This window comes from Syngnathus floridae, chromosome 2, assembly GCF_059516105.1.
Source record: "Syngnathus floridae isolate MCC-2025c chromosome 2, RoL_Sflo_1.0, whole genome shotgun sequence".
Lineage (NCBI taxonomy): Eukaryota > Metazoa > Chordata > Actinopteri > Syngnathiformes > Syngnathidae > Syngnathus > Syngnathus floridae.
In genome coordinates, this window is record NC_142414.1 from 5,171,540 (window position 1) to 5,187,500 (window position 15,961).

General features: G+C 45.1%; 2 protein-coding genes across 6 annotated transcripts in view; one reads left to right on the forward strand and one right to left on the reverse strand.

Moving 5' to 3' along the window:
* The window catches only part of stat6 (signal transducer and activator of transcription 6, interleukin-4 induced), a 75,793-nt gene extending 64,936 nt beyond the window's left edge, over positions 1-10,857 (forward strand). For 3 of the 5 annotated variants that reach the window (XM_088368518.1, XM_088368522.1, XM_088368519.1), the window contains 6 exons: positions 7,615-7,770; positions 7,847-7,907; positions 8,012-8,092; positions 8,623-8,703; positions 9,521-9,631; positions 9,700-10,857. In XM_088368518.1, coding sequence (XP_088224644.1) covers positions 7,615-7,770; positions 7,847-7,907; positions 8,012-8,092; positions 8,623-8,703; positions 9,521-9,631; positions 9,700-9,751 — 542 coding nt within the window. In that variant the 3' untranslated portion in view covers positions 9,752-10,857. The remainder of the gene's footprint in view (positions 1-7,614; positions 7,771-7,846; positions 7,908-8,011; positions 8,093-8,622; positions 8,704-9,520; positions 9,632-9,699) is intronic. The other 2 variants (XM_088368521.1, XM_088368520.1) reach the window with 2 other exon arrangements.
* Positions 10,696-15,961, reverse strand: part of LOC148401319 (lens fiber major intrinsic protein-like) — a 5,440-nt gene continuing 174 nt past the window's right edge. The window contains exons 1-4 of the mRNA XM_088368524.1: positions 15,405-15,961; positions 15,013-15,177; positions 14,867-14,947; positions 10,696-12,969 (exon numbers count right to left, since the gene is read on the reverse strand). The exon at positions 15,405-15,961 is cut by the window's right edge and continues 174 nt beyond it. Of these exons, the coding sequence (XP_088224650.1) occupies positions 12,784-12,969; positions 14,867-14,947; positions 15,013-15,177; positions 15,405-15,764 (792 nt within the window). The 5' untranslated portion in view covers positions 15,765-15,961 and the 3' untranslated portion in view covers positions 10,696-12,783. The remainder of the gene's footprint in view (positions 12,970-14,866; positions 14,948-15,012; positions 15,178-15,404) is intronic.

Below are 15,961 nucleotides of genomic sequence, written 5' to 3' on the forward strand. Positions count from 1 at the left end.
AGTTGTCCTTGGCTATATTTACAACCAGTCCAGACAGTTCTATGTGCACGTCCATAATCGGGTCCAGCGTATACGCCGGTCTACCATCCCTGAACAATGGCACTACGTGAACACCGAAGACAATCCGGCTGACCTGGCGTCACGGTCGGTTCCAGCAGCAAGACTCACACACTGTGGTTCAACAGACCAACCTTCATGCGCAAGCCCTCTACTCAGCCAGACCCAGCTCAATTATTCAGCTTAGTTCCACCAGAGTCAGATGCAGAGGTCCGTCCAGTTGTGAAGAGCTACATCACCGATCGACAAGGGAAAGTTCTCAGCACAGGGCACTTTGAAAGGTTCTCCACATTCGACACGCTCCAACGAGCCATCGTACTCCTGATTCATATAGCAAGATCATTCAAGACTCCGACAGGCAAGTGTAAGGGATGGCATCACTGTGACTTACCTCGCACAGTCGATAAGCTTTCCCAAACAAGAAAAGTCATCATCAAAGCTGTTCAGAGGAATACCTTTGTGAAGGAATTTGAAGCTCTGGAGAGAGGAAAGCAAGTTCCGTTATTCAGCTGCCTATGCTCTCTCAACCCAGTCTTAAAGGATGACCTCCTTTGCCTTGGAGGCAAACTGAAGAATGCAGATGTGGCCATTGAACAAAAGAACCCTGTCATTCTCCCAAAGCAACACCATGTGTCCTTGCTTCTCACCAGATACCATAATGCCCAAGTAAAGCATCAGGGCCGTCATCTAACAGAAGGCGCGATACGAGCTTCTGGGCTCTGTATCCTGGGAGGCAAGTGACTCGTTAACTCAATTATCCACAAGTGCGTCATTTGTCGCAGACTTAGAGGACGATTAAGGTACACCAAATGGCAGATGGCGCCCTCCCTTCACATACGTGCCCTCACGTATGTGGGCCTGGATGTCTTCTGACCTTGGCATGTCTTCACCAGACGCACCAGAGAGACGCAACCTAAGAGCAAGTGCAGGGCCTTACTGTTCTGCTGCATGCACTCCAGAGCAGTTCACATCGAGGTGATTACCTCACTGGACACCTCAAGTTGCATAAACGCATTGAGGTGTTTCTTTGCCATTAGAGGACCAGCCAAACAACGGAGGTAAGACTACATCACAAATTTCATTGGAGCCTGCAAAGATCTTGGGCTGAGTGCACATCAACCAAACAGCACGGTGCAGCAGTACCTGCACCAGCAAGGATGCTCCTGGGTGTTTAACCTGCCTCATGCCTCACACATGGGGGGCTCATGGAAGCGACTCATTGGGGTAGCCCGACGAATCCTTGATTCAATGCTCCGTGATCACAGCACTCGCCTAACTCATGAAGTTGTGTGTACACTAATGGCAGAAGTGACAGCAATTCTGAATGTAAGACCACTAGTTCCAGTATCAAGTGGTCCAGACAATCCATTCATCCTCACACCATAGATGCTGTTAACACAGAAAGTCGGCGTCCCACCACCTCCAGGAGACTTCACAGACAGAGACCTTCTCACAAGGCAGTGGAGACAAGTACAAGCCTTATCCAACTTGTTCTGGAACCGTTGGAGATAAGTGTACCTGTCAACATTACAAAGCAGCAAGAAATGGACAGAGTCCTACCACAACCTGCAAGACAGCGACATCATCATCCTCAAAGACAACCAAGCTGCCCGCAACAACTGGCCTTTGGCGGTGGTCACAAAGGCTATTCCAGGAACAGATGGACGAGTCCATAAAGTGGAATTAAAGACAGCAAACCAAGGGCGAGCAAAGACTTACCTTAGACCACCGCCTGAAACTGTTTTACTCCTTCGTAAGTTTCAATCGTAGTTCTCAGTTGAGTTTAATGTCATTTCAGTGTAGTGACCTCACAGTGGTCAGGAGTGTAACGCCATAAAGACAGTATGTAGATGCTTTTCTTTTGATATCCTTTCCTATCATAAAGGCAGTATGTAAATGCTTTTATTTTGGTATCATTTCCTGTAACTTACCTACCGCTTTCTGCTTTGTTGTCAGTTAAGTCCTGCCTGGTTTCTATCTTTTCAAAAAGTTTAAACAAACTAATTTCTGACCGTGAGGGATACTAGAAGCAAAGTCGTGAGTGAAGCTCAGTGGCCTAGTGGTAGTGTCTGCCCTGAGACTGTAAGGTTGTGGGTTCAAACCCCGGCCGGGTCATACCAAAGATTATAAAAATGGGACCCATTGCCTCCCTGCTTGGCACTCAGCATTAAGGGTTGGATTTGGGGGTTGGATCACCAAATGATTCCCGAGCACGGCACCGCTGCTGCTCACTGATCCCCAGATGTGTGTGTGATGATCATTGGGACTTTAATTTAACTTTAACTTTAAAGTTTATTCGCAAATTGAATAATTGTTAGAATAATCCATCCATCTTCTTCCGCCTATCCGGGGTCGGGTTGCGGGGGCAGCAGCTCTAGGAGGGACTTCCCTCTCCCCAGCCACTTCATCCAGATCATCCCAAGGCGTTCCCAGGCCAGCTGAAAGACATAGTATCTCCAGCGCGTCCTGGGTCGTCCCCGGGGTCTCCTACCCGTGGGACATGCCTGGAACACCTCCCCAGGGAGGCGTCCAGGAGGCATCCTGATGAGATGCCCGAGCCACCTCATCTGGCTCCTCTCAACATGGAGGAGTAGCGACTCTATTCCGAGTCTCTCCCGGATGATTGAGCTTCTCACCCTATCTCCAAGGGAGCGCCCGGACACCCTCCGGAGGAAACTCATTTCGTTCTTTTGGTCACGACCCATAGCTCATGACCATAGGTCAAGTCAAGTCGAGTCAAGTTTATTTGTATAGCCCTAAATCACAGTCTAAAAGGGCTTCGCATAGACAAAAATTGACAATTATTCTCAAAACATCCCCTGATCTTAAGCTCCCAAAAGGACAAGAAAAAACTCAAAAAAACCCTGCCAGGGGAAAATGAGAAACCTTGAGAAGGGACCACAGATGGAAGGATCCCCCTTTCAGGATCACCAGGTTGTAATGGATGCAGAGAGGGCACAAGTAATACATAATATGAAAATCAATGAAAAAATGGATATCGGAGGTGCCCTCGATTGTCCTGGCAGTGTCTTCAAGGAGGTTGAGCTGCAGTTTCCTCATCTTGAATTGCTCCCCGAGAATCCAGCTAGCCGCTATCAGCTTTTGCGCCACCTAACCCTCTCCCCAGCCAGGAAGGGGGTGGGCAGAGAGAACAAAACAAACTCCGGCCGAATCGGCCACTACAAGTTAGTTAAAGGCCATCTCATAGAAATGTGTCTTTAAACGTGTCTTAAATGTTTCTACTGAGGTAGTAGTTCTAATATCCATTGGTAGGGCATTCCAAAGCTCTGGAGCCCGAATAGAGAATGCTCTAGAACCTGCAGACATTTTCTTGGCCCTCGGTGTAACTAAAAGACTAGCGTTTTGCGAACGAAGGTTACGAGACGGAACATAAGAAGGTAGGAGCGTAAATCGACAGGTAGATTGAGAGCTTTGCCTTTTGGCTCAGCTCTCTCTTCACCACGACGGACCGGTACAGAGTCCGCATTACTGCAGACGCTGCACCGATCCGCCTGTCGATCTCGCGCTCCATCCTCCTCGCGCTCCATCCTCCCCTCACTCGTGAACAAGACCCCAAGATACTTGAACTCCACATGGGGCAGGATCTCATCCCCGATCCGGAGAGGGCATTCCACCCTTTTCCGACCGACGACCATGGACTCGGATTTGGAGGCGCTGACCCTCATCCCGACCGCTTCACACACGGCTGCAAACCGCTCCAGTGAGAGCTGGAGATCACGGCTTGAAGAAGACAACAGCACCACCTTGTCTGCAAAAAGCAGAGACGCAATGCTGAGGTCCCCAAACCGGACCCCCTCAACGCCTCGCCTTGGCTACGCCTAGAAATTCTGTCCATAAAAATTATGAACAGAATCGGTGACAAAGGGCAGCCTTAGCGGAGTCCAACCCTCCACAGAACCTCCCGAGGGACACGGTCGAACGCCTGTGGACTGGTTGGGCGAACTCCCATGCACCCTCGAGGATTCTGCCGAGGGTGTAAAGCTGGTCCACTGTTCCATGGCCAGGACGAAAGCCACACTGCTCCTCCTGAATCCGAGGTTCAACCTCCCGATGGACCCTCCTCTCCAGCACCCCTGAATAGACCTTACCAGGAAGGCTGGGGAGTGTGATTTCCCTGTTATTGGAACACACCCTCCGGTCCCCCTTCTTAAAGAGGGGAACCACCACCCCAGTCTGCCAATCCAGAGGCACTGTCCCCGATGTCCACACAATGTTGTAGAGGCGTGTCAGCCATGACAGCCCCACAACATCCAGAGCCTTTAAGAACTCCGGGCGAATCTCATCCACCCCCGGGGCCTTGCCACCGAGGAGTTTTTTAACTACCTCAGTGACTTCGACCCCAGAGATTGGGGAGTCCGCCTCAGAGTCTCCAGGTCCTGCTTCCACAATGGAAGGCGTGTAGGTAGAATTGAGGAGGTCTTCGAAGTATTCTCCCCACCGACTCACGATGTCCCAAGTCGAGGTCATCAGCACACCATCTCCACTGTAAACAGTGTTGACGTTGCACTGCTTGCCCCTCCTGAGACACCGGATGGTGGACCAGAATTTCCTCGAAGCCGTCCGGAAGTCATTCTCAATGGCCTCGCCAAACTCCTCCCACGCCCGGGATTTTCCCTCAGCAACCGCCGAAGCCGTGTTCCGCTTGGCCATCCGGTACCTGTCAGCTGCCTCCGGAGTCCCACAGGCCAAAACGGCCCAATATGACTCCTTCTTCAGCTTGACAGCATCCCTTACCGCCATTGTCCACCGGCGGGTTCGGGGATTGCCGCCATGACAGGCACCAACGACCTTACGGCCACAGCTCCGGTCGGCCGCCTCAACAATGGCACGGAACATGGTCCACTCGGACTCAATGTCCCCCCGCCTCCCCCGGGATGTGAGAAAAGCTCTGCTCGAGGTGGGAGTTGAAGCTCTTCCTGACAGGGGATTCTGCCAGACATTCCCAGCAGACCCTCACAGAGCGTTTGGGTCTGCCAGGTCGGACCGGCATCTTCCCCCACCATCGGAGCCAACCCACCACCAGGTGGTGATCAGTTGACAGCTCCGCCTCTCTCTTCGCCCGGGTGTCCAAAACATGCGGCCGCAAATCCGATGACACGACTACAAAGTCGATCATCGAACTGCGGCCTAGGGTGTCCTCGTGCCAAGTGCACACATGGACACCCTTATGTTTTAACATGGTGTTCATTATAGAAAATCCGTGTCGAGCACAGAAGTCCAATAATAAAACACCGCTTGGGTTCAGATCGGGGGGGCCTTTCCTCCCAATCACGCCCTTCCAGGTCTCACTGCCATTACCCACGTGAGCATTGAAGTCACCCAGGAGAATGATGGACTCCCCAGAAGGAGCGCTCTCAAGCACTTCCTCCAGGGACCCCAAGAAGGATGGGTACTCTGAGCTGCCGTTTGGTGCATAGACACAAACAATAGTCAGGACCCGTCCCCCCACCCGAAGGCGGAGGGAGGCTACCCTCTCGTTCACCGGGGTGAACCCCAATGTGCAGGTGCCCAGCCGAGGGGCAATAAGTATACCCACACCTGCTCTACACCTCTCACCGTGGGCAACTCCAGAGTGGAAGAGAGTCCAGCCCCTCTCGAGAAGGCTTGTACCGGAACCCAAACTGTGTGTGGGGGCAAGTCCGACTTTGTCTAGTCGGAACTTTTCTGCCTCGCACATCAGCTTGGGTCCTTTCTAGCCAGAGAGGTGACATTCCATGTCCCAAGAGCCAGCTTCTGCAGCCGGGGATCAGACCGCCAAGGTCCCTGCCTTTCGCCGCCGCCCAGTTTACACTGCACCCGACCCCTTTGGCCCCTCCCACAGGTGGTGAGCCCATGGGAAGGGGGACCCACGTTTCCTTTTCGGGCTGTGCTGGGCCCCATGGGCGAAGGCCGGGCCACCAGACGCTCGCCTTCGAGCCCCGCCTCCAGGCCTGGCTCCAGAGGGGGGCCCCGGTGACTCGCGTCCGGGCAAGGGAAAATGAAATCCATTCATGCTTTTCTTCATAAGGGGTTTGTGTGAGCCGTGCTTTGTCTGGGCCCTCACCTAGGACCCGTTTGCCATGGGTGACCCTACCAGGGGCATGAAGCCCCAGACAACATGGCTCCTAGGATCATAGGGGCACGCAAACCCCTCCACCGCGATTAGGTGACGACTTACGGAGGGGTTGTTAGATTAAGTTGGGTTTAATGTTGAAAGAGAAAGTAATTAATACTTATTAATTAATTAATTAATTTTATTTACATGCATTTACATGCTATTTGCTAAAATGCTAACGCTATATGCTATGCTAACGCTATGTGCTAAAAACAGTCAAACCTTGTTTTGTTGCAGTTTTCACTCTGCCATGTAAACAGGAATCTTCAGTAAATGACAGTAAAATGTTAACTACGGCACAGACTCCTGGTTATTGCATCAGAGTTTAACTTGTTGGATAGCTTCAGTTGCTACACTGCAGTGAGATCGTGTTTCAAGCAGGTATCATGTCGACCAAGTCTGAAGCGCAAACGGAACGCTCATTGTGTTGCATATTAGGGTTGATAGATTTGTATGATCCTATGATTATGTTGGAATGTAACCTGTAATAAAGAACCAAACTTGTCCTGTCTTAAAGTAGTAGAAGTAAGTGCTAAGATCCTTTGAACTGATGGACCAGCTGCAGAAGAAGCAATCAAAGTTGTTCTGTTTACACAACATCGTAAAACATCCCTTGCTATGATTTGACCAGAGGCCAGGGGTTTCAACCCCATCCTGTCCACTCTCACCCCACCCTGCTTTCTCTCAATAAATACTCTCTTGCAAGAATCCAAAGTCAGACTTCGTTCAAACATCGCTGTATGCACAGTGACGAATGACCTCTCCACTTGTAAGTGTTCAAAAGGCGTACTGTCTCCCGTGTGGTTCTTGCAAATAAGTTAGAGTGAGCACCACTCTAACATTGCAGTTACAGATTCGTTCTTGCTAAACGTTTCCACAGTGCTACAGCCTATCCCAGCTGTCATCGGGCAGTAGGCGGGGGACACTCTGAACTGGTTGCCTGCCAATCGCAGGGCACAGAAAGAGGAATCGTCATTTTCACTCGCACTCACACCTATGGGAAATTTGGAGTGCTCAATCGGCCGACCGTGCATGTTTTTGGGAAGTGGGAGAAAACCTGAGTGCTCAGAGAAAACCCATGCAGGCAAGGGGAGAACATGCAAACTCCACACAGGGAGGGCCGGAAGTGGAATCGAACCCGCACCCTCCAAACTGTGAGGCGGTCGTGCTAACCAGTGCGACACCTATCCGCCTATATGCAACATGTGGAATATTATTGTTATTGTTCTATAGGTTGACAGGTCTGATGTCGTTTCTACAATGTGGAATTGTTTAATTGGTTTAAGAGTCTTAAGTCTATTTTTTGCTATGATATGAATGAAGATTAGATCACTTTTATTACCAATTTACGCATAAATCCAGGTCATTCGAAAGGGTCCAGATTTTTTTAATGGCAACTCAAAGTTATTATTGTTGAGATCATTTGATTTTGCTTCGCATAGTGGGTGAACACAAACAGATCATCAAGAACATCAAGCCCTTCACCAAGAAAGATCTGGACATCCGGAGCCTTGGCGACCGAATCAGAGACATCAATGAAATCACATTCCTCTACCCTGACTTTCCAAAACATGATGTTTTTAAAAAGTTCTATTCAGGTAATCTATTTTTTTTAATCTTGCAGATACTGACAAATCATTAGAGTGTCTATTTTAATTTGACTCTGTCTTTTAGGGCCCCAAACTTCCACCAACGATGGCTACATCCCTACAATACTCCAGACTAAAGTGGGAATGTAAGCAAGTGCTCAGCCTAAATGCTCACGCCACTATTGGTTGATGTGATTTTAAGATATTATCTTTGTGTTTGTTTGTCTCTTGCTTTCTTTTTTTTTGGTAGGGAGACTGTTTCTGTTCCAGCTAATCAAATCAGTGTGGCACATCACACTGAAAGCCTCCACAATGCTACCAGTTATCAAGTGTAGGTCAAGTTTAATCCATACAGTATGTATTACACATGTGCCCCCCAAAAAGATGAGTCCTGGTAAAATTAACATGCACTACCCACAAAAGTGAGGAATATTTGTGGTGAAATTTCAGAATAAATCAAAAAGACACACTAAAACATTGCAAGTGAAATATTTCAGTATAAGTCGATCTGCAACAAGGAGCTGAATTGTTGATTAGATGTTAAGTCTTAATGTCAAAATATGAACAACATGACTGCTTAAATACCCCTTCTAAGGGAATCAAGAAATGTGTGGTTGATTTTTTTGACAAAACATCTGTTGAGAATTAGGCCACTGAGCAAACTCCTTGTTAGAGAACAGTAATTGGGGTAAAAGGAAGTGCAACACGGAAGTTGGCCATGTACATTCAAAAGTTTTAACAGGTCAAGTTAAGTTCACCTGTAAATGGTAAAATGCATTTGATGTGCACTCTGCAATTCCACGGTAACATTGTCTTTGCCCAACTTTGGGGTAATGACGTCATGCTTTATGTGTTGTACAGGGATGCTGGCTCAGTTGCACCATGCATCCCTAATTTGACGCATCATGTTGAAAGCCCCCACAATTCTGTTGGATACCCTCCGTAAGTCCTGGTCACTTGTTGGCATTTTGTTGGTGTGTGTACGTGCATGCGTGTGTATGTGTACATATAGTATATATACAGTAATCCTTCGCTACATCGCGGTTCATTTAGCGCGGCTTCAATACATCAAGGATTTAAACCCCCCAAAAAAATCATTAATTCAAACTAAAAATTCTAAATTGAGGAATTATGGCACAAAAGTTGCCCGCACGCCAGAAGGCATGGAGTGCCGACATAATTGCATCTACTTATGTTAAACACATGTATCATATTATATTATTATTATTTATACATTATTTTCTGTATGTCACTTGTACTATTAATTTAGTATTTACATGTTTGAAACTATTAATGTTCTAATGATAACGTATGCACCTATATGGTTTAATATACATTTATTGATAGACAAAGAACGTAAGTTAAAAATGAGAGGGTGACACTACTTCGCGGATTTTCACCTATCACGGATGGTCTTGAAACCAATTATCCACGATAAACGAGGGATTGCTGTGTGGATGTGTGTGTGTGTGTGTGTGTGTGTGTGTGTGTATATATATATATATATATATATATATATATATATATATATATATATATATATATATATATAAATAAACACACACCCAGTAACAAATCGTCATATTAGGATTTGATGACGTTATCTGAGGTGACGTATTTCGAACTCCAAGACCAGTTTGAACTTTTTCAGATTTTCCATGAACATTGTGGTGGAACCGCAAACCGTCCCAACTTTTGGGGCATTGGAACTTGAATATTCATACTTCTCTGAGTGTGATGTTTTCCTTCTTTTTTCCAGGCCTCCATTCCAGCAGTTTGCACCTCAAGAGGCCATCCCACGAGAGCCAATGGAAACTTCAGATTCACCCGGAGGAGACTTTAATTCAAACTCTGATGACTTCAGTGATGTGTAGGTTTGATCCTTTTAGCTGCTGCTGCTGATGATGATGATGTGACACACATCTGTCTGTCTACCAGGCCCCCAGGAGACATGGACCTCATCTTCGATAGTATTCTGAGCTTTTCCTGAAGAGCTACTCCAAGAACTTCCGACTGCCTCGTCTTCCCTTTGAGTGACATTCAGAATGTGATAAGAACAAAACAAGTACTGAGGCTGCATCCTTCTTCAGAACATTTCCTTGGTGGTTTGTTGATTTTGACTACTTCACGTCTTCACTTTCGCGACACAAGTATTACTGTACGCAAATAATCTCCCTTAAAGAAATATCATGGTAATGAAATGTATTTTAAGATGTTTAAGGCAAAAACAATAGTAACTTCAGCATTTACATTTGGATGTATTACAAGTCCATCTTCTGTGGTGACTGCATATTAGTCTTTTAAAATGATCAATATTGCTTTTGTGAATTTATTAAGTAAGTCAACTTTGACTCGCACACAATGCCAAATATTAACGCACGTTAACTTTAGCTCAGACACTGTTTGGAATGCAAACTGGCTGATCACATTAAACGTAATGTTCTGGATATATTTTTAGTATGTGGTCCTCCGTATAGTCGTGTGAAACCCTCAAATATCAACAAGTACTTATTTTTCTGTTCCAATGTAAGCAATGTCCTCGTGTCAGCGCCTGTGTACGTTAGCTGACATCTTTGAACCAAACCGTGTTAGCCAGAATCGAAAATCGAAGCGAGTAAAATCGAGATTTAGGTGTATTTGAGTAGGTATACACCTGGGGGAAAAAAAGGCTCAACAGGGGCTCTTGAGGACCGGACTTTAAACAAACATGATGCCAATATATCTCGGGCAGTGAACAACATGGCACCATGTTGTCTAATTTAGCAGCAAATTGTACCATAAAAATAGATATTTAAACAAATACATATACATAAGATGCACTGACTAAATAAATTGAGAAATCTGAACTTTGATTTATAAGCACACACAAGTAGTCCCAAACGTAAGGGTGTGTAATTTTTCATTAATTTGAAAAAAACCTCTTAATTTCAATAATAGCGCCCCAAAAATTTATTCTGAGACATTCACATGCATTTTTTTTTTATAACCGTCGGTCAGTAGTTGCTAATTATATGACATTGATAATGGCACTGATGCGGAGTTGAAAATTGTACTTTGAATGAACATTCATGACAAATAAACAGCTATAAGTAAAAACATTGTGCCTCTTATTTGGAGAACTGCTAATGATTTACTGAACTACAGTTCATGTTCAGGTAGAGCACATGAATGGAAATACAAGCTCAAAGAAAACCAGACAACCTTGATAAAGCAGAAAAACAGACGGAAACAGCTCTCAGTAAAAGAAATGAAAATAACTGGGGAAAAAACACTGAAAATATTTCTGGCATGATAAGGCTATCAAATTGTTGTGCTCTTTTCATCTGTCAATAAACAAAGAATGACAGACAAGAGTTTTAGGATAATTTTGGCAAAGTGAAATCCGTGCTATCTAATAGGGCAGACTTGCCTGTACTTTGATAATAAATGAGACCATGTTGCCGTGTCAACTGCTGCTTTGCATTGCTTCCATCAGCCAAAGAGAACACAATTACATCACAGGAGTATACGATGATTACGGTATTATTACCATCAACAATCCTCAAACCTTGTTATTTGAAAAGAAAAAAGAGAGAGAGAGAAGGCAACTTTACACTGTATATTATAAAAAAAGTTAAAGCCTGTTACTGCATCACTGAAATCTGCTCCACCAGCCACGCAGGAAAGGAAACAGCAGAAGCTGGTTCCATGTCTGGTCATTGAGCTGATAACAATGTGATTAGCCTTTGTTTTCTTTTGTTCAGACAAATTATGTAGGTCTTACCTTAAAACCTTTTCCCGACAGTTTCGGCGGCAACTTCCGCCTTCGTCAGGAAGTGTCACATGATGGTGTGTGACATGTCTTTTTCAGCTGTTGTTACTATGAGGGCATGACCCACCTGTCAGATTTGACAGGTGGGTCACGCCCCTTGCTGTCCTCTCGCCGCTCCAAAATGCTCGTCCTGGTGTGTGAGAGCATGAATGCTCCCTCTTCTCTGTTCTTTGTGGATTGTCCATGTTTTCTGATTTCGATAGCCTCCATAATCCAGCGGTGGTGTCGGTTTTCTTCGCTGCGGATGACACTGGGTTTGTCCCAGTTCATGATGTGGTTTTCCCTTTTCCCTCACAATGATCTCTAGCTTCACTGAAGATTCATTACTGTCCACGTCCATTAAACAGCATGCATCTCCACATTTTTAAAAAATGATTTTCAACAGAAAAAAACTGCATTAATAGAGGTTCTTTTTCAAAAGGCTCCAATTATGACAAAGGTGCTGACTTTGCATTTTACGTACCTGTCCAATAATATTTTTTGAGTGTGATAACCAACAAAAACTAATTTTGCCTTTGGCTAGAAAGAGAAACATTTTGAGAGCCATGCTTTTCATTGGACATCCACAATGTCAGCGTACTGTATGCACGTTATGTTCCAAAACGACAAAATGATAAGGCTTCAAATATTGCTCAAGGTAAATTTCTTAATTCATTTTTGGCTTTAAATCTGTCCAATAAAAAGCATGTATTTCCTCATATTGAATTTAAAAAAAAAGATAGAAATTATGACGTGCTTTTATATTGAATATGTATAAAAACCACTCTACAAATAGTTTGATTAATTGACCTTGGGCAGTAATTATTTGTATATGTCATCAACCTTGCTGAAAATAAGTTTGAATGATTTAAAAATACTAAGCATGTGCATTTGAACAAAATGAAAGAAATGTAAAACAAGCCTATACACACAGACTGACAAAAATCATGCTGACATTTAAAAAAAAATGAAATTCTGGTGAAGTATAATGGGTTCATAAAATTAAGGGAAAAATAGCAAAGGGCAAAATTTGGCAGTTGAAAAGAGAAGAGCATGCTGAAGTCTCTACTCTAGCTTCACTCCTAACAACAACAACAACAAAAAACAAGAAATAGGAAAAAGGTGCCAGTCAAAAGCCTTCATCCTTGTCCTGTAGTCCAAAAGGAAAGAGAACAAATTCTGCTGTCATAACAAGGATTTAAATGGAAACTGAGCATCTTTCTCCTGCAGCTTTATAGGGCCTGCGTTTTGAGCTCCGCAGGCTCTCCTCTGGTCTCCTGCGGGCCCTCGGCCTCAGGGGGCCGAGTGCCCTTCAGTGTGGCGAGCCTCTCGGAGAGGCTGTGCATTCGCGGGAAGAGCATAAAGTCATAGAGCAGAGCACCAATAGTGCCGCCGATCATAGGCCCCACCCAGTAAACCTGTCGGGAACATAAAAATGACGGCATGTTATGCTTTAAAGCACATCGGCTATTTGGACCTTCACTGAGACTGTTTACATAATATTGCATAAACTTGCTCTGATGGTAAAATAAATTGGGGCGAGCTTTGAGGTAGGGTCTAGTGCAGCGGTCCCCAACCTTTCCAGCGCCACAAACCGGATTATTGTCAGACAATATTAGTCTTTTAAGGTGGCGGCACACTGCCTCACAGTTTGGAGGGTGTGGGTTTGATTCCACCTCCGGCCCTCCCTGTGTTGCATGTTCTCCCCGTGCCTGCGTGGGTTTTCCCCGGGAACGCCAATTTCCTCCCACATCCCCAAAAAAAACATGTTTGGTAGGCAGAGTGAGCACTCCAAAAAAAAAGGTGAGTGCAAGTGTGAATTTCTGTTTGTCTCTGTGTGCCCTGCAATTGCCTGGCAACCAGTTCAAGGTGTCCCCCGCAACTTTATTAATAGTGCAATTTCCACAACAGCTGCAGCTGTAACAAATTAATAGTAAAAAATATATATATATATATGTAACATCAACAAAGTCAATGAAAATGGTAAATTAAATTTGCTTGCAATCGATCTAAGTCTTAGGTTGGACACTGGGAAATTAACCTAAAACACTGTCAGACTTTTGTGGGTGTACCCATGACAGACATGACTACTAAATATGTTGCAAAGGGAAACTGGCTTTGTGAAAAACAAAAAATCAGGGCAGAGCAGCGTGCTGCCATCATGTTTGAATCAGCGCTTTTTATTCTGCTGTCTTCATTTTCTGTTTCGTTTTTTTCCCTTCTTTGTGTTTGATTCGATTCTTTAGTTGTTGTGCTATATTCTACATTGCTCTGTTGCTGGGGTTTTCAATTGGTTTTGTCTAAGGGACCACCACAATAACCAAGAAGCAACTGCGGGACCACTGCTTTGGCGGAATATTTTATTTTGCACCGAAAGAGGATAGACCTATACAGGCTATTTATTTGCATCTGTATGTCTATTTTGGGAATCTCAGCTACATTTAATACAATTTGGATGGGTAAATGGTTCACAAAATTAGCTGGAAAATAAATCAAGTCTAAATAATAAATCAATTTTATTTTTAAAAGTGTTAAAATTATTTTCCATTTACAATTTCGCGGACCACCTGCAATACCGCTATAGACCACTACAGGGCCGCAGACCACCGGTTGATAATCGCTGCTCTATTGAATTCTGTTGTTTGACCTGCCGATTTCTTTGCTCCAATCTATTATGCTCTGCCATAATGTCATAATACTCTCTATTCTATTTTGTTCTCTTCTGCGCGGCTCATGTCCTGCTGTTCCATTCTACTCTATTGCTCTATTCGCATTCTGCTGTTCTATTTTACGTAATTCTCTTCACCTTTGTTCTATTGAAGAGTTAAACAGCGGCAGTGAGTGCGTTTAGTGAATGCGTGCAAACAACGTTACTATTATAAGATCCAAAAAAAATGGGTAAAAAATTACCACGCACTGATTGGCTATATGAAAATGAGTTCATTTGGGTGTCCGTAACTCGCGTGGAAAAATTAAATAAATCACCAGCGGCACAGCGTGCACGTCAGTGTTTGCCAGAAAATCATTGCTAATATTTGTTTCGTTGACTAAGAATAAAACATTTTTTCAACACATTTGTATATATTTTGGTTTGATGGTCGATGTTAAGCATATTTTTAATGAGTGAAAAAAAAATATTACTAATAAAAAAAAAATAGTGATGATAATCACACAGGCTTTCTCAGGGCAGGCCAGGCCCTGGGCCAATCGAAAAATTGGGTGGGCCCAGGACCACCCTGGCTATAATATGCCTACATCCCTGCTGTTTTGTGTAATGAAGTAAATGTTATGAAGTGTTTCATGTGATCTTCTTACCCAATGATTGACAAAATTCCTGACCAGGACAGCTGGAGCGAAGGACCTTGCTGGGTTCATCCCTGCTCCGGTGTAGTAAATCTAAGTGGAAAAACATGGAATATTCAAATTCCTGAACGTGGGCACATGAGGGTCTTTAGTCTCACCCCGACAAGATGTCCCATCAGCACAGAGAACCCAATAGCCAGGGCAGCCGATCCCAAGCGTCCGTTGCGACGCTCATCCGTCACAGCAAAGATGCAAACCACCAGCTGCAAGGTAAGGAAGACCTCCATGGTGGTGGCCATGCCCAGACTGATGCCTGGCTGCAGCTGGGAATTAAGGGAGGGAAATTACCACCGCATCTGTTTCTCACCCTCAAGGTACAAGCTTCACGCATGTACAACTTATTATTGCACCAAGTAAGTGGATTGAATTTTATTTTTTTATTGAAAAAATCATTTGCAGTGTTTTCATGTTGAAGAAAAGACACAGAGCGAGATCCATTCTTTCCATAGGACAGAACCAAATGCTTAAAGTGGGTCCCAGGTGGTCTTACCGTGTTCAGGACCAAGTTGCCCCTCATGTTGATGGGTGTGACCCCATAGAGCACAGCGGCGCCAGCCAGGGCTCCCAGACATTGGGCAACTATGTAGAAGACAGCGCGAAACAGTGACATCTGGGAGCCAATCAAGAATGCAAAGGTCACCGCAGGGTTGATGTGTCCGCCGCTGATATGGCCAATGGACTGGATAAATGTAGCGGCCGCCAGGCCAAAGCAGAAGGCAACGTGCAGGACGTTGTGGGGCCCTGTGGTCCAGCGGAGAGCAGCCCCCAAGCCAAAGAAGACAAAGAACATGGTGCCATAGAACTCTGCGAACACCGCCCGCCAGAAGGACACAGAGCGGAATTCCCACATGGTGACCTGAAAGTGGACTATCCACAAAATATCAGTCTACTAAACAGAGGACGTACCCCTCCCTGCACAGTAGCTCTCAGTTCAAATTTCCCTTTCAAAAGGAAAGTCTGACTCAAGCCAAACTTGGGATACTTTGGGAATGTCGGTCTTGGAGATCTCCTGAATGGAGCGCCGTACGAGCTTGCATCAAGGGGCCA